Source organism: Procambarus clarkii, chromosome 13, assembly GCF_040958095.1.
Source record: "Procambarus clarkii isolate CNS0578487 chromosome 13, FALCON_Pclarkii_2.0, whole genome shotgun sequence".
NCBI classification, from domain to species: Eukaryota; Metazoa; Arthropoda; class Malacostraca; order Decapoda; family Cambaridae; genus Procambarus; species Procambarus clarkii.
The window spans coordinates 34,267,677-34,292,934 of record NC_091162.1 but is presented as its reverse complement, the minus strand read 5'-3'; the positions used below and the strand labels follow the sequence as shown (position 1 = coordinate 34,292,934).

At 44.4% G+C, this 25,258-nt stretch overlaps 1 protein-coding gene across 5 annotated transcripts in view; it reads right to left on the bottom strand.

Annotated features, from left to right (window-relative positions):
• Window positions 1–25,258, bottom strand: part of LOC123757278 (clusterin-associated protein 1) — a 307,075-nt gene that overhangs the window by 7,093 nt on the left and 274,724 nt on the right. For 3 of the 5 annotated variants that reach the window (XM_045740824.2, XM_045740825.2, XM_069323866.1), the window contains 2 exons: window positions 18,225–18,315; window positions 16,995–18,016 (listed from right to left, as the gene is read on the bottom strand). In XM_045740824.2, coding sequence (XP_045596780.2) covers window positions 17,622–18,016; window positions 18,225–18,315 — 486 coding nt within the window. In that variant the 3' untranslated portion in view covers window positions 16,995–17,621. Of the gene's footprint in view, window positions 1–16,994; window positions 18,017–18,224; window positions 18,316–25,258 lie in introns of those variants that run through there. The other 2 variants (XM_045740827.2, XM_045740826.2) reach the window with 2 other exon arrangements.

The following is a 25,258-nucleotide window of genomic DNA, read 5'->3' as shown; positions in this document are numbered from 1 at the left end:
AGATCGAAAACCATACTGTCTGTCTGATATTATATCATTTCTCTCCAGGTGTTCTACCCATTTAGTTTTGATTAGCTTTTCCAATACTTTCACTATTACACTTGTCAATGATACAGGTCTATAATTGAGGGGGTCTTCCCTGCTGCCACTTTTGTAGATTGGAACTATGTTAGCCTGTTTCCATACGTCTGCTACGATTCCTGTACACAGGGATGCCTGAAAGATCAGGTGAAGTGGAATGCTGAGCTCAGATGCACATTCTCTCAGAACCCATGGTGAAACGCCATCTGGGCCAGCTGCTTTGTTCTTCCCGAGCTCCTTTAGCATATTTTCCACTTCATCTCTAGACACCTCTATCCGCTCTATGTTGTTCTCTGGAATTTTTATTGTGTCTGGTTCTCTGAAGATTTCATTTTGTACAAACACACTTTGGAACTTTTCATTTAATGTTTCACACATTTCCTTTTCATTTTCCGTGAATCTGTTTCCCATTTTCAACCTCTGGATATTATCCTTTACCTGCAATTTGTTGTTTATGAATTTGTAGAATAGGCCCGGTTCTGTTTTACATTTATCTGCTATACCTTTTTCAAAATTTCTTTCTGCCTCTCTCCTTACTGCTGTATAGTTGTTTCTCGCATCTTTGTATCGCTGGTATGTTTGGGGGTTTGGCCTCTTCCTATACTGACTCCATTTTTGTGTCTTTTGGTCTCTTGCCCTCTCACAATTTCTGTCGAACCAATCCTGTTTTCTGGCCCTGCATCTCTGTTTTGGTATGAATGTTTGTGTGCCTTCCTCGTATAGTTTTAAAAATTTGGCATACATTTCATTTACTTCCCTGCCTAGCAACAATTCTGTCCAATTACACTCATTAAAAAAATTTCGAAGTTCCCCATAGTTGCCTCTCCTTAAATCGAGTTTATCAACTGTTTCAATGTCCCCATTTTCTTCTAGATGATATCTTTAAGCATATTTAATGTCTAACAGGACGTGATCACTCTTTCCCAAGGGAGAAAGGTACTGGATGTCAAAAATCTCTTCTTCTTTCCTGGTGAATACTAGATCCAGTACTGACGGTACATCTCCTTCCCTCATTCTTGTGGCTTGCTTTATGTGTTGATACAAGAATGTCTCCAGAATGAGGTTCACAAATCTGCATGTCCAAAAGTCCTCCGTTCTTGCTTCATAGGCCTCCCAGTCTATTGCTCTAAAGTTGAAGTCCCCCAGTATCAACAGTCGTGATTTATCTTTATCTGCTTGTACAATAATATCTCTCATGACCATTATGAGGCCCTCTCGTTTGTCATCCAGTTCTTCCTTTGTCCATGTGTTGCTTGCTGGTGGGCTGTAGGTATTTACAATTATCAGCTTATCATCCTGATTCCAGACCTGCAATCAATTATGTCAATATCTCGAGGGTTTTCAAATATTAATTCTTTTACCTTCAGGTGTTTTTTCACCAGTACAGCCACTCCTCCTCCCTTCCTAGTTTTCCTGTCACGTCTCAAACTGAGTAGCCTCTTGGGAATATGACTTCATTTATTATATTTCCTTCAAGTTTCGTCTCTGATAATGCAACAATATCTGGGACCCTAAGCTGGATTATATCTTGCAACTCCAAAGTTTTTGACCTCACTCCATCTATGTTGGTATATACAATTTTCAGGAACATGTTCCCTTTTCCTTTGCTCTTTACTCCCCCTTCCACTACTGATCTTGTTGCTTTGTTTTTATGTACCATTTCACAAGCTTTCCAGTCCCTGTCACTTTGTAAAAAAAAGAATTTCTGTCTTCTTCATTTCTATCCCCATTTAGACATTTTGCCTCAATTAGGTTCATTTTCAGCTTTTCTCTGTCTTCCTTGGAGAGGTCTTGTCTTATTGACCAAAATTTGCCAACCTCATCACTCTGCAGTTTCCTGGCATTTCTTAGCACTTCCATCATGTTTTTCACTCCATTAAACGTCACCCTTAAGGGGCGGTTCTTTTCTTTCTTATATTCTTATATTATATTCTTATATTTCTTTCTTATAGTGTGTGTGTGTGTGTGTATGGGCTGTAGGGGTGTGGAAGGTGTGTCGGTGGTGGTGAAGGGACCGACTTGGTGATAACCCTAACTCTGACCCAGTTAACTTTTTTAACTTGTTTCTCCCTCCATCCATCCAGAATTGAAGAAAGGGGATGGATGGAGAGAGGGAGGGATGGAGAGAGAGAGGGAGGGATGGAGAGAGGGAGGCAGGGGGGATGGAGAGAGGGAGGCAGGGGGGGAAGGAGAGAGGGAGGCAGGGGGGGGATGGAAAGAGAGAGGGATGGAGAGAGAGGAAGGATGGAAGGAAGGAGGGAGGGATGGAGGGAGAGAGGGAGGGAGGGATGGAGAGAGGGAGGGAGGGAGGGAGGGATGGAGAGAGGGAGAGATGGAGAGATGGAGAGAGGTATGGAGGGATGGAGAGAGAGAGGGAGGGAGGTATGGAGGGAAAGAGGAGGGTGGTATGGAGGGAGGTATGGAGGGAGGGAGGGATGAAACACGCATGGTGCTGTGTACAGGGATTAGACCCGTCCAATCACTCACACTAGAGTTGTTCCAATAACATACAGTAATTTCTCAAATAGCAGATGTCTATCATATTACAGTATATTTTCGGTTTTATTTAGTTTTGTTTAATTAGGATAATAAAAAGCTATTAAAACACTGGTTTTAGAAATTATTTATTAATATGAAACTCAAAAGTCATGGGTCACTGAACTATGACAACACACAGACGAAAGTGAGTGAAACCTCACTATAAAGTGAGGTTTACAGTATAGTATTCTCTTATCTGTCCACCCTCACTCATCTTGTTTCATCACAGAAAATGTCTATAAGGAGATTTTACCACATGTAGCTAGGTAATCACGCTTCATCCTTTATAATAATGTACAAAGATACGTGTGCCCCAAATCAGTGAACGAAAATCATGGAAACTCGGTTGTTCACTTGTGTGGATCACTGGCTGGTGTTTGTGTGGACCATTTTGGCTGGTGTTTGGTTCATATGGTTCACTTGTGTGATCCAACTTCTTATGAAGGAATTATTAATTGTAATCTGTGATAGAATGAGAAAGTTTTCCACCACTCTGTGAACTCTGTCCCAAAATCGTAAGCTTGTGGTCCACTCGTGTGGTTCGCTTGTGTGGTCCGCTTGTGTGGTCCGCTTGTGTGATCCACTTGTGTGATCCAACTTGTCATATGAGAGAATTATTAATTGTAATCTGTGATAAAATGGGAAAGTTTTCCACCAGTTTGTGAACTCTGTCTGGACATCGTAAGCAAATCCGAACATCCCCCGCTTCGGCGAACCATTGTTCGTCGAACCAGGTGAGTAAATTCGGCCTGAAAAGTGTGCGAACTAGCCGGAGATTCGTTGAATCGAGGTTGTACTGTACTAATGTTCCTCTAGAGAATTCTATTGCGAACCCATTGAGATCAAAATGAAAGACCTAGGACGAAAATTGAGGTGACCAGAGTGAAAATAGTGAAAACATTTTATCGAGTTTGCGTACTCCTGGGTAACTCGTTCGCACTTTTTCTGTTTGCTGCGGGTAATTAGCCGGGCTTTTGGAGTTTATATGCATTTAGTGCTGTAGAGAATTCTATTGCGAACACAATGATACCAAATTTAATGTCGTAGGACGAGAATTAAGGTGACAAAGTTGAAGAGAGTATACACTTTTCAGAATTTACGCGCGCTCCCGTGACACCCTGGGACCCAAATCGCACAGTTGAGGGGTGGCGTGCGGGGTACGCCAAAGTGTTAAGGTACAAACAAAATTCATACCAAGATATGCAGAAACAGGATTGGTTCAACAGAAATATGAGAGGGCCAGAGACCAAAAGACAGACAAATGGAATCATTATAGGAAGAGGTCAAACCCTCAAACATACCAGTGATTCAAGGAAGCAAGAAACAATTACACGGCAGTGAAAAAGAGTAGCAGAAATTTTTTAGAGGGATAGCAGACAAAAGTAAAACAGAACCAGGACTATTCTATATATTCACTAAAAGCAAATTGCAGGTAAAGGACAATATTCAGAGGTTGAAAATGGGAAACAAATTAATGTAAAATGAAAAGATAATGTATGAAACATTAAAAGAACAATTCCAAAGTGTGTGCAAAATTACATTTTTAGAGAACCAGACAATAAGAATTTCAGAGAAAAATATAGAGTGCTTAAAAGTGTTTAGAGATGAAGTGGAAAAAATGCTCAAGGAGCTAAGTAAGAATAAAACAGTTGGTCCAGATGGAATTTCACCATGGGTGCTGAGAGAATGTGCACTTGAGCTCAGCATACCACTTCAATTGATTTTTCAAGTATCTGTGTACAGGAGTCCTGGCAGACATATGGGAATAAGCTCACATAGTTCCAATCTACAAAAGTGACAACAAGGGAAGACCTCTCTTAATTATAGACCTGTATTATTGACAAATGTGATAGTCAAAATATTGGAAAAATAATTAAAATTAAATGGGTAAAACACCTGGAGAAAACGACATAATAACAGACAGTATGGTTTTCGATCTGGAAGATCCTGTGTAATGAATTGACTCAGTTCCTATGATCGAGCCACAGAGATTTTACAGGAAAAATATAGTTGGGTTGACTAAATTTATCTGGACCTAATAAAAAGGCTTTTGAAAGAGTCCCACATAAGAGGATGTTCTGGAAACTGGAACATACCAGAGGAATGACAGAGAGGCTTCTAATATGGATGAAAAGTTTTATGATGGAAATTAAGGCAGTAATCAGAGGCAATGTATCAGACACGAGAAATGTGACGAGTGGAGTAGTGGAGTACAGGGTTGAGTTTGTATTCTGGTGATGTTCATTGGCTACATAAACGACCTTCCAGAAGGAACACAGAATTATATGAACATGTTTGCTGATGATCATTCTAAGATATTAACCACTGCACTGCGCAACGCACCTTGAGGCTCTCGACGTGTTGTGCACAACGAGTCTCGGGGATCTTTTAGGTATAGTGTATCATTCAAAACTCCCACGGCTACACAGGGTTCACACCAGCTTCCCCGGGGCTCTCCTAAACAGACGCCATTTAAAAAAAAAATCCTAGGCAACATGCCCAGGTGTGAGAGCCTCGGTACCGAGTGAGCCGCCAAGGCTGGCGCACGCAGCATGTGCTAACAGCATTGCTGTTCAGCTTTTGACGACAGCATCGTCTAAAATTTTCCAAATATATATATATGTATCTGGTATTATTTAGCCATGATAGTATTACAGAAGAGCTTGACTGTGATAAAGACTGTGAACAATGTTCAGATATCAGTGAATAAATGCTGTTCACGATGTTCACGGTGCTAGCCACAGAACACTGCCATTATTTCGTCCATCTAAAATTCTTCAAATGATTTCTCATGTTCCTTTACAAAATAAACATGTGGAAAATTATTCATTTACATGATTTAGTGACCAGGATTGTGGTGAGAATTAGCAGTGGGAGGAGTACTGTTGGTGAGGGAGGGAGAGGTGGCGTTGGCTGGTGTGTGACAACATGTTATTGTCCGGAATCACCATATCAGCTTAGTGATTCGCTATGGTGAGTATCTACACAAATGTAGATACTTAAATATAATGTATGTATAGAGTATATAGAACGTATGTATAGAGTATAATAACAGCAAAAGGCTTATATTGGGAGGAGTCATTTAGTTGATAGATGAGTGAGGCTGTCGTCTGCTGTGTGACTTGTCATGCAGTAACCACTATGCTGTTTGGACACCATAATGGCTTATTAGTATAGTTATGGTGAATAAAACATGTAGATATGTATATATAATACGTGTTTATATAGTGTAATAACACCATAAACAGTATTGTGGGAGGAATAATGTTGGCGAGTTAGGTGTTGAAGGAGTGGAGGAGGGCAGGCTGGGTGTAGCAGCCCACTCTTGTTTTTTGGCTCACCATACTAACTTAGTAGTTTGCTATGGTGAACACATATGTAGATAGATATATACAGGGGTACCTCGGTATAAGAATTTAATCCATTCCTGAAGACAGTTCGTAACCCGTAAATCGAAGCAAATTTCTCCATAAGAAATAATGGGAAATAAATTAATCTGTTCCTGACTCCCAAAAAACTTCACTTCAAAGTAAATTTTATACATAATTCACCCAAATCTTCACTACAAAAGTATGTTCAAGTTATTACTAACCCTTGCTAATGACTCCTGTTGGCGTATGGAAGATGGTTAGGAGGAGGGTGGAGGAGAGGTGTTACTATTTGGAAGGGGAGTCCCCTTCCATTATAACATCAGGCAGTGAAGATTTCTCTGGTGTGCGCTCTCTGGCATGTTTTGCCTGCATACCACTAGGTCTTGGTTGTGGTTCACTGCTTGATTTTCTCACTTTTCTCACAAGGAAACATTCCATTGAAGATTGTTTTTCCCTTGTCTGTAGTGAGGCATCACATTATCACTGAAAAGATTAATCCAATGGCCTACTACAGCTTTCTCTGGGTGATTCTTTTCAGCAAACCTTTGCAGTCCTTCCCATACTGCACACATTTTCTTAATTAATGACGATGGGACAATTTCTACTACTTCCTCTTCCTCCCCTGAAGATTTGTTGTACTGCCTAGCTAGTTCATCAGCACGAGTACCATTTTCATGTTTACGAATGATATCTTGTTTTTCCTCTATGGTCATTCTCACATGTGATTTCTTGCCTTGAACCTTAAACTGGCTTTCTTGGGACCCATAGCAAGATATATACTGTAATAACAACTTTTATGCTCAAATGGCCAAAAATACGACAAAAAACTGTAAATCCTTGTGAAGAATTCAGGCAGGATAGTCACTGGGCGCGAGGCACTGGTAAACTGAGGCGCGATCGCCATGCCACCATGCGACTGATCGGCCGTACGCATATCAAACTCGTATCTCGACGCAAAGTTCTTATCCCGATTCAAATTTTCCGAACAAATCGGGCTCGTAATCTGAAAAGTTCGTAAACAGGGACGTTCGTAACCCGAGGTACCACTGTGTGGTACAATGTGTGTGTGTATAGTGTAATAACAGCAAAAACACTGTTTGATTGATCGTAGAATATAATACACCTGTCACATATATGAGCCCCATCATTTTGAGCATAGTGATGTTCCACACATTGAACTATATAAATTCCACAAATTACACACTTTTGAATAATATTACTGCATAAAACCAGAAAAGAAACAATGAGAAATATGAAAATAATTGTGAAACATTATATTCGCGGCAACTGCCACTTCATGGGGTGGCGGGGCCTAGTGACCTTGAGCGCTCCATCGCTCAGCGCCCATAATATGCTCAACTTCCCAGCTCCATCACAGCTAAAGTATGTCACATACAATAATTTTTTCTGGGGGGAGCCCCTTCGGCTTCCTGGAGCTATCCAGGCTGATATGCTAATGTCAGACTTTGGCATCAATCATGTGTATGGAGTTCTGTGGGCCTACTGGGGACCACGAGCCAGAACCTGGCCCTCCTCAGAGAGGCATGGGAAGCAATGGCCTATAGAAACCCCTGTGTGGTTGGAAGCATTCTATGTCTGCCATCGACCGGGTTAGGCACCCAGAAAGGTAGGCATCCCAAAACAAACCCCTATTCTGGTGAAAAATTGCTACCAAAAGCCGAACAAGTGGATAGAACTCTCCAAAAAGAAACGGGCAAACGAGCATGACGTCACACATTGCTGCGCCGCTGTCTGCGTAGCTCCCCCCCCCCCCTTTCCCGGGAGGGGAAAGGGGGGAGCCCAAGACCCCCCCACCAGGCTATCCACTCCTTCATTTCTAAGGCGTTTGCTAGAGGCAAAGGTCGTGTGCTCTGGCATCAGTGATTTTCAGCACTGTGCTTTGAGTGTGGTGACTGTCCTCCAGGGGTTGCACGAGCCAGGAGTTATTCTACAGTACTCGGGCTGCATGCGCCTAGAGTTATCGTCCCTAGGTGCCCTGTAAGTACTGCCTTTGGAGCTTGGGGCCACCTTCCACAAGTTCCTTGGGTCTTGCCTCTGCTAGACCGATTTACTGCTCGGTTTTTCGGCCGCCCTTTGGGTGCTTGGGGGTTTTGTCTCCATTGTGTATCTTAGGGTAAGAGGCAGTTTGCACTGGTAAGAGGAGCAGGGTGCTGCGCATCTTGTTTTCACCATTCATAGCAGCCGGCTCTGTTCCTTTTGGGTACGTTGTCCTCTTGCGGGGTTTTCTTTTTCTTTTTCTTTTTGCCTTGTGGGGGGAGGGGGGGGGAGGGGTCTGCCTTGCTTGTTGTCCCTTTGTGCCTGACCTGAAAACGGTTCTCTTCTGGTGATACCCCCTGCTAGGTCCCCGTGAGTGTACACATTCCTGAGGTTCAGCTTTAGAGAGTTGCTTGGTAGTTTTGGGAGCCGGTTAGCAGTACCCTGCCCATGATTCCCTGAGTATGAGTTCCATCGCAGGACCCTGGGAAACCCCAGGGGGCGTGCGGGTCCAATGGACATGACCCCTGAGTCCCCCCTCGCTTCGTGCGAGTTCGAGGGTTGCTCGGTCCCCTTGTCTCAGGGTGACTCACTGTTTTTGCCTCCATCACGCTGCCTGTTGTGTCGGTGACACTTTCGACCCGGAGTCCTGCAAGTTTTGCTGCTTGCTGGTTACTCAATTTACCCAAACTGAGGATGATCTTTTGCGGGTACAGGCGTTACATGTGCACTTTAGGTTGTTGCAACACGCTAGGTTGGTTGCTCACCCAGATGCCCCGAGGCTGCCCCGTTTTGCTTGTAGGGACCCGGACTTGGGGTTGCTTTGGCCTTGTTACAGTCCGCACCCCCTCGTCCTTCTTCTGTGGTTTGTTCCGCTCCCCCCAACCTTCTGCTTTCAGCCCCGAAACGCCTGAGGGGTTTTGGAGTCGGAGTCTTGGTTTAGATGGTCTTGAGACTCGGACAGTCTCGGGGGATGCCTCTTCCTGTGTGGTGACTGAGGCATTCAAGTCCGATCCCCCAGCTGAAGCCTCCGGGTCTGATCAGTGGGCCCCCCTTCCGTCCGTCTTACACGGTTGCGCCGGCCTTTTCTTTTGAAGCCGGTGCTTTAGGGGATGATTCGGCCCCGGGTCCTGCGGTGGAGGATCCTGGGGTCGGGGAGGGGCAGAATAGGGGGCCTTGGGCCCCGTTGGACCCCACCTGGGTTTTTCTGCCCTCTGAGCGGGGCTTACTCTTACAAAGAGTGGGGTTCTCTTTTCCCCCCTCTGTGTACGAAATGGATTTGGTATCTACCCCTTCCCGGGTTTGGTTCCTTGTCCCTCCGCGTGCGTCGGTTCCATCTTTCCTGAGGTTTTTGGCTTCCCGCATCCAACCATCTGCGGTGCGCGTGGCCCTAGTGGCTTACCTCCTTTACAACCCCGGATTATACCTCGGTTATGGAACCGTCTTCTTTCAGGTTTGGGACGTCGTTCTCTTTCTGGGTCTGTTAAGAGTTTCCAGAGTCATCCTGGCTGGCAGATTGTCCTGTGTTTACTTTGGAGGCTTGGCATTCCTTCTGTCATTCCCGTACGCTTGAGTGGCACGAGGCTTCGACGGTGGTTCAGGTTTTCCTGGGGGGGGGGGGCGACCTTCAGCACTCAATGAATGCTTGTTTGCCCCTGCCCTTTCCCGGGATGTTACTGGCGTAGTGCAGCTCCATGTTCAATCTCGTAAGGGGCGCCGGCCCTTTTGTGTTTTGCCCCATTGACGGGATGATGGGGGGGAGGCTTGGGCTGTTCGCTCACGCCTGGTCCCACGATTTGTGGGCGTTTCGGGTCGTTTTCTTCGGCCTGCGGTGGCGTTGGGTGGCCCCGCCAGGTTTGGGGCTGGCGAGGCAGGCCTCTTCCCCTGAGCTCTGTCGAGTCGTCTTGGAGTGATAATTTTTGTTAATTACCTAAGTGTAGTTACAGGATGAGAGCTACGCTCGTGTTGTCCCGTCTTCCCAGCACTCTTTGTCATATAACGCTTTGAAACTACTGACGGTCTTGGCCTCCACCACCTTCTCACCTAACTTGTTCCAACTGTCTACCACTCTGTTTGCGAAAGTGAATTTTCTTATATTTCTTCGGCATGTGTTTAGCTAGTTTAAATCTATGCCCTCTTGTTCTTAAAGTTCCAGGTCTCAGGAAATCTTCCCTATCGATTTTATCAATTCCTGTTACTATTTTGTATGTAGTGATCATATCACCTCTTTTTCTTCTGTCTTCTAGTTTTGGCATATTTAATGCCTCTAACCTTTCCTCGTAGCTCTTGCCCTTCAGTTCTGGGAGCCACTTAGTAGCGTGTCTTTGCACCGTTTCCAGTTTGTTGATGTGCTTCTTAAGATATGGGCACCACACAACCATTGCATATTCTAGCTTTGGCCTAACTAAAGTCGTGAACAATTTCTTTAGTATATCGCCATCCATGTATATTGGGTGTGCTTGGGTGTGGTCGAAATGACGACGTCCCTCAGATGGGTTTCCCATCTGTTCCCAGTACCGAAACGGGACTATGCAGACCTGAGGTTCATTCTGGACTTGTCCCGTCTGAACCCCTGGGTTCATTGCCTCTCCTTTCGGATGATTATGCTGCCCCAGGTTCAGCTCCTGTTAGCACCGGGCTGTTGGATGGTGTCCCTGGACCTCTGGGACACTTCTTAGCACGTCCCGATTCATCCGGGGTTCACGGACTGACTCGGTTTTGTTGTGGGGCGTCAAGATTACCGCTTTCGTTGTCTCTCGTTCAGGTTGAACCTGTCACCTTGCATGATCACACGTCTTACCTGGGTCGTTGTGATCCATCTGCATTTTCTAGGTGTTCGGGTGTTGGCTTACCTTGACAACTGGCTGGTTTGGGCTCCCAGCTGGTCCTCTTCTCTGCTAGCCAGGGATTTGGTTCTTTCCCAGCTTGCCGGGTTCGGGTTCTTGGTGAACTGGAGGAAGTCCCATCTGGTTCCCTCTCAGGTTCAGATCTGGCTAGGTCTTGCGTGGGACTCTTGGACCGCTTCCTTGTCTCTTTATTTTCAGCGCACCACAGGTATGTTGTATTTGAATGCAGAGGAGTGCAGTGGTTAAGGTAGATAAGAAACTTAGATGATAGTCATGCTCTTTAAGAAGGCCTGGACAAAATAAGTGTATGGAGCATCACTTGACAAATGGAATTTAATGTGAATGAAATGAACGTATTTATATTTGAAAAGTATAAAATCTCTAAACTCTGATAAGTTTAGGTGCCAATTGTATTCAATATAAATTTATTTAAGTGTTTACAGCCATAGTCCAGCAACAAATGGGATGGATCAAATGTAATGCAACCTCATTCTCTTGCAAGTACACTGTCTTCAACATACAGTTTGAGTCATTTTCTGTGCAACTATAATGCATAATCATAATTCACTGTATATACTGATCCATGTGCACAAGCTTACATGCTTCAATACATACATAGGTGCACAATGACATGATTCATTAACCACCGTGCTGCGGCGAGTTTATTGTGAAATTCCCCGATGCGCATGAAATCAAGTGTTCCCTAATTTTTTTTTCTTTTTAAAATTATGAATTCCCTTCCCTGATCACGTGTACATAAAAATATATGTCTAATTCCACCTACTTTGGACGTGAGGACGTGGACAAGGTGCGCTGTGATGTCATCAAGGGCCGGTCGCTCGTGCATGACACGCCCAAACACGGCCGTGCGGGCCATTCAAAACCCACAAGTTGCCACAATTATATTTACAAATATTATTTCTTTGTATTTTCAATGCTTTCTAAGGTTTTTTCGTATCGTATCAGATGTATATATGTGTCCTGACAATGTTTATAAAGTATAACGTCCATAATGTTCCATGGAACTGTGATACATGTGTCACTAAAGTGTCCTCAATAAAGGTTTATTGTTGCAATATTACTTGTTCTACATTCACTAATAATACATTATATACAGTTTCACACTCTATTTACAAAGTAACACATTGTACTACACTATTAGTACTTAGCAAGCGAGTGATATTCAAAGAAGCAGTCCATGAGACACGGCGGGACTTTGCACTCGACACATATGGTATACATATTTTCGCTTGCTTAGTTTTCGTTCTGAGTGCATGCAAACAATGCATTCACATATGCCTTTGGCCTTATTTGCTGTAGGTGGTAGGTAGGCAGGCTTGTGCAGGCGATGAGTTACAATAACGTGGCTGAAGTATGTTGACCAGACCACACACTAGAAGTTGAAGGGACGATGACGTTTCGGTCCGTCCTGGACCATTCTCAAGTCGATTGAGAAATTGCAGGCTTGTGAATTGCAAAAGCCTCTTTACCAGCCAGTCTGTTGGACACTAAATGTGCTCTGGTTGGGGCATGATAAACTGTCCTTATGCTATCTTCCTGGCCATATTTGATGAATAATTGCAACAGCAGAGCTTGACTAAACACTCGAATTGATGGTTTTTTGCCCGTTTTCATCAAAAACACGTTGAAACAGTTGAGCACTGTTACGTCCACAAGATGAAAGAAGAATTTCCTTGTCCACTTTACAGTTCTGTGGACACACTCAACAGCACCAACCATCATATCACATTTATCTACAAGTCTCATATTTATATTGTAGTCAATGATACAATCTGGCTTGAACAATGATCCATCACCTCGATACCTCACTTTGCCACTGTCAAGCATTTCACCAGTGTGAATAGTTGACAACATATTGACTTCACGTTTGTCTTTCCAATGCACTGCTAATATTTTGTCACATGTTCTAAGTTCACAATCACCTACACCAATATTATTTAAAAAAACTGGCATTTTTTTCCTATTTGTCTTTACAGTGCCACACACGCCCTTGTTATGTTCAAGGAAGAACTTTGTTAGCAAGGGGCTCGTATAATAATTGTCAAGTGTACAGAATGTGCCCCTTGTTCAGCAATGGTTCCATTAGCGTCTTCACTACACTGCCAGAAAAACCCGAGAGGATCCTCTGAGGGTACGTCTGTACCATAATATAATATATCGATCACCATTCCGGTTTCACAGTCACACAGTACAAAAAATTTGAGGCCCAAACGGTGCCATTTCGATGGGATGTACTATTTGAAGAGAAGACGTCCTTTGAAAAGAACTGGGGGTTCGTCAATGACAACATTCTGTCAACACTTTTAACCATTTCATAGCTAAGTCGATTAAGGCAGCGTCTGGGATGCTCCCGGACGCAGGTTCGAATCCTCATCACGGCTCTTGTTGATTTGTTCATTCTGTCCAGGTACAAAGTAATCACAGAATTTCCCTCTGCGATCATTGAACACTTTTCGCACTCTCCAAAGTCTATAATTTCTATCAAAATTTTCAAGGTTTTCAAAGTGCAGGCACCGTAGTAGTAGCAGGAACCTGTCTCGTGACATGTATTTGTTGAACACAGGTGATGGAACAGCAGCTTCTTTGTTCCAATAATCCTCAATAACTTGCTTCTCCAAATGTTTCTGGAGCATACATAGAGCAAACAACACATACAGCTCAGCCACAGTGGTGTCCTTCCAACGTATCATACATAAAGCCTGTAATATGCCACCTTCAATAAGTTGCCCTGCATATCTGTTGGTTTCGGCAACAAGATGTTGCATGAACTGCTCATCAAAATATGTAATAAAATATTCCATTTCCGTCATGTCTTCACCTGTGTACGAGAACATGGGTGCAACCCCATATCACTAACATCAAATTGAGGTTTGTGTGGTACAAAAATATCAGTCCTCCCACACAAATTCACCCTTTCTCCTTGTAGCACCGCTACGAGCGACTCCACTACGGGTGTGTTTTCTTGCACTAAATCACCTTTGGAGAGGAGTTGGAGGTCTTCTACCTTGTCTACTAGTAGGGCGAGAAGGGAAAGTTGATATAGAGGCAACACTGTCGTCAGTGTCGTCAAGAGGGGATACATGGCGGTGCTTGGCAGGGGCGACCTGCTGAGACAGCAGATCTGCGCCTGGTAACACTGCGATGACGGCAGCTGCTAGCTATGCTACTTGTATCAGAAGCAGCGTCACTAAACCCAGAAAATGACTCGACAGTATCACTATTGTCAAAAATGGGAGATGGAGGTGGTGGTGGTGGGGATAATACTGGCAAGGGCGATGACCTGTGACGCTTCACTGTGTGTGCAGCTCGCCCTGAACGTTATGCGTTCACTGAATCGTCTTCCTCTGTATCTGTTTCACTTCCACTGGACCCTTGTGTTATGTCTCTATTGCTCCTTAGGTCATCAATATAATATTCTTTTCATCTTCAAACAATAAACTGTTTATCTCCTCTGGAGAAAGCGGTTTTGCAACAGCGCATCCCACAGGTGACTGGGAGCTGGAGGCACGTGCGTCAGCCATGGTTGCTCAATCAAAACTGAGGCTACCCTTGGGCCTGGGGCATTCTGGGATTTTTTTTTCAAAAATGGCCGCTGCTCACTGATTGCTTCAGGCATCCATCTCGTACACAACCAACCGCACGCGCGTTTCGAATGGGTACAAAAAAATAAAAAACAGTTTTCTTGGTTGGCGCAGTTAAGTGGTTAAGGGAAGCCCAATGTCATTGTTTACTCTCAATTTCTCTCCCACAACCTGCTTCCACTCCTCAAATTACAGTTATTCTCATAGCATTATTTACTGAATCTATTTCCTTGATTATCTCTTAGCCATTACATCTAACACACTATTCTAAGGTCTTTTTTTTCCATAATCGTGTTCTTTCTATAAAACACATTACAAGTTTGTAATGTGTTCTCTTATCTGGTGTTCGCTCTTTTAGCCAATACACTAAATCAACACACTATACTTCACATTAGTCATACACTATATCAACACACTATACTTACATTAGCCATACATTACATTGACATGCTATGCTTCACATTAGCCATACACTACAGCAACACACTATACTTCACATTAGCCATGCACTATATCAACACACTATACTTACATTAGCCATACACTACAGCAACACACTATACTTCACATTAGCCATACACTATATCAACACACTATACTTACATTAGCCATACATTACATCACACTATGCTTCACATTAGCCATACACTACATCAACACACTATACTTCACATTAGCCATACACTACAGCAACACACTATACTTCACATTAGCCATACACTACAGCAACACACTATACTTACATTAGCCATACATTATATCAACACACTATACTTCACATTAGCCATACACTACATCAACACACTATACAGTACTTCACATTAGCCATACACTACATCAACACACTATACTTCACATTAGCAACTTTTTCACTAAAACAATTCTGCTTGTACTTTCATTCCAAACTTTCTCTTGCATTAATTCCAGCTTAAAACCTCTGGGCTGCTCTGGGCTATATGGCCTTCAACACCCACAGGCGCAACAAAAAAATATTTCACAAAAATATTTTGTCTTATAAAAGTGTTCATTTGTGTTCCCTGATCACAGGAAAAATACAGTAATAACAAACTCGTAGGTGGGTTATTTTGGCCGCAATAATGCGGGGAATTCTGACAAAAATAAGAGGCATTCACAGAGCAAGCGCTAGAGGCGGTCAGCTCCGCCTGAGCAGTCAGGCGGGAGTTGACAAAAATATTATTACCTAATTATTTCGATGATTGATTTTTTCTAATTTTTTTTTTTTTGCAGTAATATTATTCAATAGTGTGTAGTGTGATATATTTATATTGTATAATAAAATGTGTGAATCATTGCTATACTCAAAATTATTGTGATCATATTAGTGATTCAATTATGTTCATAAAACAATAAACAAATAGTTTTGCTGTTATTACACTATATACACAGGATATATATAAGTTTCTACATGTTTTGTTCACCATAGTGAACCACTAAGTTGATATGGTGAGTGCAGACAGTAACAGGTGGCCACACACAACTGATGCTCCCTACCTAATTCAAGGCCAGATGCACTAACATTCCTCCTTCAAGTATACTGTTTGTGGTGTTATTACACTATATACACACATTATATATACAAGTATCTACATGTTTTATTCACCATAACTGTTCAACAAAGCTGGTTTAGTGCCCAAAGAGTATAGAGGTCACCCTTACACAGCATGACAAGTCATGCAGATAATGCCACCTCCCTCACCAAAATGGCTTCTCCCAACACTTCTTTTGGTGTTATTAAACTATATTATATATATATATATATATATATATATATATATATATATATATATATATATATATATATATATATATATATATATATATATATATATATATATATATATATATATATTATATATATATATATATTATATATATATATGTCGTACCTAGTAGCCAGAACTCACTTCTCAGCCTACTATTCAAGGCCGGATTTGCCTAATAAGCCAAGTTTTCCTGAATTTATATATTTACTATAATTTTTTTCTTATGAAATGATAAAGCAACCCTTTTCTCTATGTATGAGGTCAATTTTGTTTTATTGGAGTTAAAATTAACGTAGATATATGACCGAACCTAACCAACCCTACCTAACCTAACCTATATTTATAGGTAAGGTTAGGTTAGGTAGCCAAAAAAAAGCTAGGTTAGGTTAGGTTAGGTAGGTTAGGTAGACGAAAAAACATTAATTCATGAAAACTTGGCTTATTAGGCAAATCGGGCCTTGAATAGTAGGCTGAGAAGTGCGTTCTGGCTATTAGGTACGACATATATATATATATATATATATATATATATATATATATATATATATATATATATATATATATATATATATATATACATACACATTATATATAAATATCTACATTTGTGTTCACCATAGCAAACCACTAAGCTGGTTTGGTGAGTGCAGACAATAACAAGTGGCCACACAGATTCGACAGACGATGCTACAGCCCTCCCACCCTCAACATTACTCCTCCCACAATATTACGCACAGCACAAATTATCACCACAATCCTGCTACTGTATTATCAGAATCCTTGTCATTTTTATCACAGTCAGGGTTTTTTTTTTGTAATACTATTATTGTTAAATAATACCAGTTACAAATATTTTTGACATTGTTAGGCAATGCTGTAGTCACAAGCTGAACAGCAGTGCCGTGAGTTCATGCCACGTGCGCCAGCCTTGGTGGCTCACTCAGTACTGTGGCTTTCACACCCGACAATGTTGCCCACGATTTGTTTTAAAAATGGCGTCTGTTTACAAGAGCCCTGAGAAAGCTGACGTGAACCCTGTGTAGCCGCGGGACTTTTAAATCTTGTGTGGTACTCCCAAACATCATATGATGCTCTGTGCAATTTGTTGACAGTTATTCAAAGCATCATATGCTTTGTGCAGTTTAAGGGTTAAATTTGAAGATTATTCAATTTTACATCTATAATTTTTCACCATTCTAAAAAGATTAGAAGAGTTATTATGAAAGCAATATATTTGATTAAGAAATTCTCAAAATACATTTAGAAAAATTTTCAAAATACATTTAGAAAAAATAAAAACTTATTTAAATCTACCCACAAGATCCTTTGGCATCATGATCATGCATGAAAGTCCATTTGAATAGTTTAAATTTTGTTAAAGGTATTAAAGGAGTATGTCTTGACTTAAAAAGCATCATCACTATTGTCCTCTGATACTGATAAGGGGGACACACGTCCACTTCCCTTGACACTTGTCCAAGTTGTCAAACTACTTCCTCCCATTCTCTTTTGGCTAGATTTTGGTCGAGCTGAAGGAGGACGAGTATAAGAATGACTAGCAGACACTCTTTCCAATGGTAAAGAAGTGTGTTCTAGCTGTTGTGTGCTAGCTGAGGCTGTTTTTAATGAGCCTGCATATACTAAACCTTGTTGCAATACCGGTCCTGCTCTTCCAGCTGCAGACATAAGAGTTAAACTGTCATCTTCACTCCCTGAGTCAATCAAAAGGGAGTCAACAGTGTCAGATTCATCTGATGACTCAACATTTTCACCAGTCATGTTTCCAAGCACTTGGTGGCCTGAAACGGTGCTTATAATTAGTGTTTAACAAATCTTTTTAAAGTAGTTTTTATAAACTAGGATCTATGAATACTTGTGATATACAATATTTAAAGTTGGGCTGTACATGCTGGTTAACATATGGCAAGTATGTTCATAATAAGGCTTATGTTATGAAAATTATCAAATTAAATCCTTTATTAAAGCACAACTAGGTTTTAATCATACTTGTTCTTATGATGTCATTGACACTGGATTTGGCAACTCCTGATACTGAGAACTCAGTCATAGCTGCCTCTCTACTTCTAGCAGTCATATCCTGTAAAAATAAATGTAAAATATATAGCATACATATTTATGCATATACAGAGGAACCTCGGTACTCGAACGGCTCCCATCTCGAATAATTTGGCTCTTGAATGCTGCATTCATGCTGTGTTCGTAGCCAACTGCTTGCTCAGTACTCAAACATAAACATGTTTAACAGACAAGTCTGTTTCCCAGTAGCTGTTGTTCAGTGCTCCCTACTAAACTTTTCTGTAAACTTGCTTATGTTTTCTTGGATATTTTTTATATTCTAATCACAAAGAAGTCACCATGGCGCCTAAGAAAGTTAGTGATAAGAGCTAAACAAAAAGAAAATTAGTTAGAACTACGATAAATGTGAAAAACCTGCGTTGTATGTAATTAAATGCCAATTTCTGGGTGAGACCTGGTGGCTCCCTGAAGCTACTACAGTATACTGATATAGTGCCACACTACAAAGTGCCATCAGTCGCTGAGTTCTTATTGGCCTACCAGGGACCACAAGCCAGAATCAGGACCTCTCAGGGAGAGGCAGGGATGATATATGAAAATTTTTATGTAAAATGTATTCATGTCAGCCACTACCAGGGGAAGACACCCAGAAAGTCATCGAAACATAACAGACCACTGCTTGGCTAAAAACCAAACCGCAGCCTCAAAGCAGCCAAAAGATCAAACTCCCCCAACAATGTAACCAAATGATCAAAAATGTGTGAAACTAGTACAAGCTAGTTCACCCCACCTCCCCCCTTGTTTGGGTAAAGAGGGAGGCAGAACGGGTTAGCTGGCCACCACTAGTTCATATGATGATTTGAAACTACCCTAATGCCCTGGGAAGGGAGGATGTTACGGAGCCACCGGGGCTCATGCAGAAGTTGGCATTCCATTACATTCAACTCTGGTTTTTTGGGGGAGCTCAATGTGGCTCACTGAAACTATCTACCCACAGAGAGGAAAGAACAGCACCTACTCGGAATGAGGAAGCCCTGCAGGTATCAAAAGGAAAGAGACCAATGGTCACAAAACAAGATACAAGGCCACACAAGAAGCAAAGAATGGCTAAAATTGGCATACTGATGCACAGCATGGGCACAAGGGCATACCACAGGCTGGCTAAACCAAAGAACACTGTGGACGACCTGAGAAACATTAGCCCTGAACAGGGAACCAGGGAAACCAGAGCAAACCCCAAATAGTCCACCAAAACAGAACCAGTGGTATGAAGCCAGAGGAGTAAAACTACCACCAGACACAGCACATGATGCACTCCCCGGCCGAACCAACCAAACATCCACTACCAGAAAACCCAACCGGAAGCTAACCAGCTCATTCCCCACCAGAAAAGGAGCCGACAGCAACCAAACAAGGAGCCCACAAGGGCCAAAAGAACAAAGGCCTTGGCACCAGAGGAGAGCAAGAAGCTTCCCCACCTGGCAACCGGAATCCAGAGAGAGCGTAAATAACGCTTATTGAAAATATACCCAGATCAAAGGAGTCATTGGAGTGGACAAAAGAGAAAACCTGGCCAAGAGACCAGGCAGGCTCAGGCAGCGCATGAGCAGGCCAGAGGTGAAACAATGCATGAAAAAGCATGTGAAATAGGGCCGAAGAGGTAACGACCCCAAATGCAAGCCGAAGCAACTCCGCCAACGCAACATGAGAAAAGGTGACAGCATGCGGCAATAGACGCTGAACAAGGTAAAGCCAAGGAAGGACAGAACAATCCAAAAACTGAGGAGCAAAGACAAAGGAATAGAAAATTGTGGAAGGCATGCCAAGACATCATAAACTATCATTGGGAGGAAGACTGCAGGTGAGACACCAATAAACTACTTGATCACCACAGAGATGGTGATCCACAAAAACAGCAGACATGAAGAATCAAGGAGAAGGCTGAACCAGAGAATTACGCCACCCCAGCCTGACCATCTGAAACTGTACAGCACGAGCTTGAAAGCCATACTCTAGAGTACAACTAACAAAACTAGTTCTTACTTTCTTATAAATAATGGTTGGGATATATATATGTATATACTCCACAAAACATTTGGCCAACAATAAATCTTGTTTTACAGGGAACAAGAAATACACCTTGGGGTATAATTTCCCAACTGGGTTTTATTGAGAAACAAAGGATTATTTTACACTGAATAAATATGGAGCACTCTGTTATGTTACAAGATTGTTGGGATTAACTACTGTGATGCACCGAGTTTATTGTGACATTTCCCCTGTGTGCATGAAATCAAGTGTTCCCCCAAAAAATATTTTTGTTTGTAATATGATAAATTCCATTCCCTGAACATGTCTATGTAAAAATACATACCAAATTCTACTTACTTTGGCTGTGGGGACGTGGACAAGGTGCGCTGTGTCGTCATCAAGGGCTGGTTACCCGTGCATGAAGCTCCCAGAGGCGGTCGCGCGGGCCATTCAAGCACTGCGACCAGACCAAGCACTGTGGTCTGGTCAACATACTTCAGCCACGTTATTGTGACTCATCGCCTGCACTGCGAGTTGCCACAAATATATATTAAATTATTTGTTCTATGTATTTCCAATGTGGTTTTATTACTTTTTTTTTATTCTATATGATGCATATTTGTGTCCATTATAATATGTATACAGCAGAACGTTCATAATGTTCTATGAAACTGTGATACAAGTGTCAGTAATGTGTCCACACTAAATGTTTTGTTGCAAGTTTCGTTCCAACTGACCGAGTTTTCTCAGTTGGCGCAGCACAGTGGTTAAAAGGGATACTTTTCTTCACTAATTCATCATGCTATTCTACACTTCCTTGATAAGCTATAAAGATAACATGTGCCAGGAAACCCGACACCATTTACTAATATTTAACCACTTAACTGTGCTAATCGAGTATTCTCGGTCGGTGGGAAACTGCGCAAACCGAGAAAACTCTTTTTGATTTTTCGTAACTCAATTCTAAATGTGTACGAGGTTGGTTGTGTACGAAATGGACTCTTAAGACCTCCAGTGAGAGGCAGCCATCTTGAAAAAAATTCAGAGAACACCCTAGGGCTGCTAGCTGGGTTAGTACTGAATGAGCAGCTATGGGTGGCGCACGCGCCTCTGGCTCCCAAACACCTGTCTGACGCGGTGTTGAAAGATAATGCTCTGTTGGTGAAATTCAAACCTTATTGTTTGAAGAACATAAGGGTCATAATATTGGGGAAGTTAAGCGCAATAAGGACCTAACACAAAGGTCGGATGCAAGTGATACAGCACCTATGAGGACTATACAGCGAGCGTATCCAGTTGTAGCTCTGAGCGTCACCCTTGCAATCCTGTGCTATCTACAATTTATTTAGATGACACATACTGTAGATGAATCGTTTTCTGCATTTAGTGATGATGCATCTGATACAAATAGCATAGATGAACAGTGTTAGCGGCTTCCATGGTGGTGTTTTCCATAGATATTTTCATCAATACCTGAATAACTGATGGACACTTTGGGGCTAGCTGAATCTCTTTCTGACTGACGGACACTCTTGAGGTAAGCTGAATCTCTTCCTGTGTGGGACCATACAAAGCACCAACATCCCGCAGAAGGGCAGGAGTGAAAAGACTCATTAAGAGGAGCAAAATCGCCCCCAAGAAAACGAGTAGTGCCGAGACAGCGCGAAGAGACGAGATATGCACAAAAGAACAAGAAGGCCAAACACCCAGAAGCCGCCGGGAATAGGACCCACAAGCCCGAGAAAGGACCGGAGGGAAGCTCAACCGAATGATGACAGACGTACCAGAAAACGGGAAGGAGCAAATCTGTCCCAAACCTTCGAGAACCAAAAGAAGCAAACACAAAGGACGAAGGCACAAAAACCCCGTCGCACCCGAGAATAAAAGTCATGCAGAAACCCCAAAAAGAGGGGGACATGACGGAGAAGGCCCGTCCCGGAAAAAAGGGGCGAAGACCGTAGAAAAGCACCCACCGACAGGACGGAAACAACGGGCACAATGGACAAGGTAACCAAGCCCAGGGAGGGGCCGACGCCCACAAAGCACGTGCGGAGAGGGAAAACGGAAAAACCCCACACCACAAAACCGCAAGCCCCGCCCAGAGGGGTAGAAATACCCCGACGGGGACCAACGGGGCCTAAGGCCCCTCGCGTTAGCCACACCCCAGCCCCGGGAACCCATCCTGCAGGCCCCGGGGCCGAGCTGTCCCCTCAAAGCCTCAGCATCAAGAAAACCCCCGGGGCAGCTGTGAAAAACACCAAGGAAGGGAGCCCACTAGGCTCTGGAACTTGAATGGAAACCGGAGGATAGGCAAGGGGCGAGACGAAGACCCCAAGCTCATCCCCAGCCAGCACAACGAGGCAAGGACAAGACAGAGAATCCAAGGAACATGGAAAAACCAGGCCCGGCACAGCAAGACCGGCAAGGAAGGAGGGCCCCAGAGGGAGCATGGAAGGGCCGAACATAATGCCATAACCAACCCTGACATGCAGCTGCAGTACCAAAACCGCAGCAAAACGTCACCACACTCCCCGAGGAAGCGACAGAGAAGATAGATAGAGACGATAGATAAAACGTACACGAGTGGCACACTATTGGACACTGGCGGAAACCGAGCACCCAACTGAGCCACAGGGACGGTAGAAGAAACATGTGCAGTGTAACAGGCAATCAAAGGAACACATTAGGCAGCCCATCTTGGGCTGACCCCATACACAGCCCCAAGAGCAGAGACGAGAGCGCCCATGAAGCACAGAATCCGCTCGACAGGCAAACGACAGGGGAGAGGGGAAACCAAAGAGCCAGAACCCAATTGTGGAAGCACAAGGAGGCGAGCACAAGACACCCTCGACACAGGAAAACGTACCACCGAACAGGCATCCCCACCGTTGCACTGCGGAACAATGTGGAGGCGGGGCCCAGAACTCAAGCAAGGTTAGACAAGCATAGGAGAGGGGCAGGAGCCGCCTCGGAAGGGCCAAGAGGCCACCCGCAGACACCCGTGAACCGAGGAAGGAAGCAGGTGGAGAGAACAAGAGCTGCCCAGTATGGGCTAATAGCCCTGCAGTAGGCACCTCGGGTGATACGGTCCACGTTCTCAAGTACGTATGTACACCCATTCCTACTTCCAAAACAAAAACAGCGTCAGGACGAAGGAGACACCAAACCGCAGCAACTCACCTGCAAAACATAGGCGCTGAAGGGCCATGACGCAAGCTTTCGAGTCCGTAGCCGCCGGAGGCGGCCAGGGCGCCCATGCTGGAGAGCAGGGGAACGGCGAAGGAGGCTCCCCACCCTAGAACGCAGGGAAAAACCTTGTGACTTCCCCACAGCGGCACCCCAGAACACCCCCAAGGCAACGGGGCACAAATTGGATTAAGAAAAGAGCGAGAGGCAAAGCCCCCCCCCAAGAGAAAATGGATGCAGAACACGTGTGCACACCGCCTGGAACCAAAACAAACTCCCACGGCACATGCGCAGGACGTGAAAGAAAAGTAGCCCAACCAGGCGAGAAGTAGCCCAACCAGGCAAGAAGTAGCCCAACTAGGAGAGAAGTAGCCCAACTAGGAGAGAAGTAGCCCAACAAGGCGAGAAGTAGTCCAACTGGCGACAGTAGCCCAACCAGCTACAAGGAGCCCAACAAGGCGAGAAGTAGCCCAACCGGCGAGAAGTAGCCCAACCGGCGACAAGCAGCCCTAACGGCTGCAAGGAGCCCAAACGGCTGCAAGGAGCCCAAACGGCTGCAAGGAGCCCAAACGGCAGCAAGGAGCCCAAACGGCAGCAAGGAGCCCAAACGGCCGCAGGGAGCCCAAACGGCCGCAGGGAGCCCAAACGGTCGCAGGGAGCCCAAATGGCCTCAAGGAGCCCAAACGGCCACAAGGAGCCCAAACGGCCACAAGGAGCCCAAACGGCCACAAGGAGCCCAAACGGCCACAAGGAGCCCAAACGGCTACAAGGAGCCCAACCTGTCCAGAACAGAAGGAACCAGTTTGGAGGCAAACTCCGGGACACGCAGGAGGTAAGCCGCAAAGGCCAACCGCGCTGCAGGTGAAGAGATGCGGGTAGCCAAAAACCTCCGGAAGACGGAACCGAAGAAACCACAGGGACACGGAACCGAACCCGGGGAGGAGCAGAACCCAAGCCCAAATTGTACGCAGAGGGGGGAAGAAAACTCCACTCCTCGCAACAGTAAGCCTCGCTCAGAAGGACAGAATCCAGGCGGGGCGCAATGGAGCCCAAGGCCCCCAAGGCCGCTCCTCTTCAACCCCAGGAGCCTCTACACCAGGCCCCGGGGCCGAGTTGACCTCCAAAGCCCCGGCCCCACAAGAAAAAGCCGGGGCAGCCGAGAGAGCTGGAAGAGAAGGGGCCCACTGGTCAGACCCCGGAGCATCGGCCGCAGGAACAGACTCGAATGCCTCTGCAGCTACCCTGGACAGGGCAACTCCTGAAACTGCCCAAGTCTCAGAACCTCTAACCCCGCCCCGACCCTGAAGCCTGCAGATGCGTAGGGGCCGGAAGCAGGAGGGGGAAAAACAAGGGGGGCTTGGAAGAACCAAGGCCGAAGCGACCAAAACCCCCAAGTCTGGGTCCCTACACAAGCGGGGCAGCATCGGGGCGTCCAGGGAAGCGACAAATCTGGGCGCGTTGCAACAACCTACCCTGCAACGCGCGAGCTGCCTGCACCCACGGGAATCCATCAGCAGACTGGGTGAATGGAGTCACAAACAAGCAACAAAGCTCGCAGGACTCAGGGTCGAATGTGTCACCGACCCAACAGGCAGCATGACGGAGGCAAAAACAAGGAGAGTCACCCTGAGACAAAGGGACAGAGCAACCCTCAACTCGCACAAAGCGAGAGGGGACGCAAGAGTCTCCACTATCGGACCCGAGAGCCCCCAGGGGGTTTACCAGGGCCCCTAGACTGGGTCTGCTAAGGGTTATCCCAGGCAGGGCACTGCTAACCGGCGCCCCAA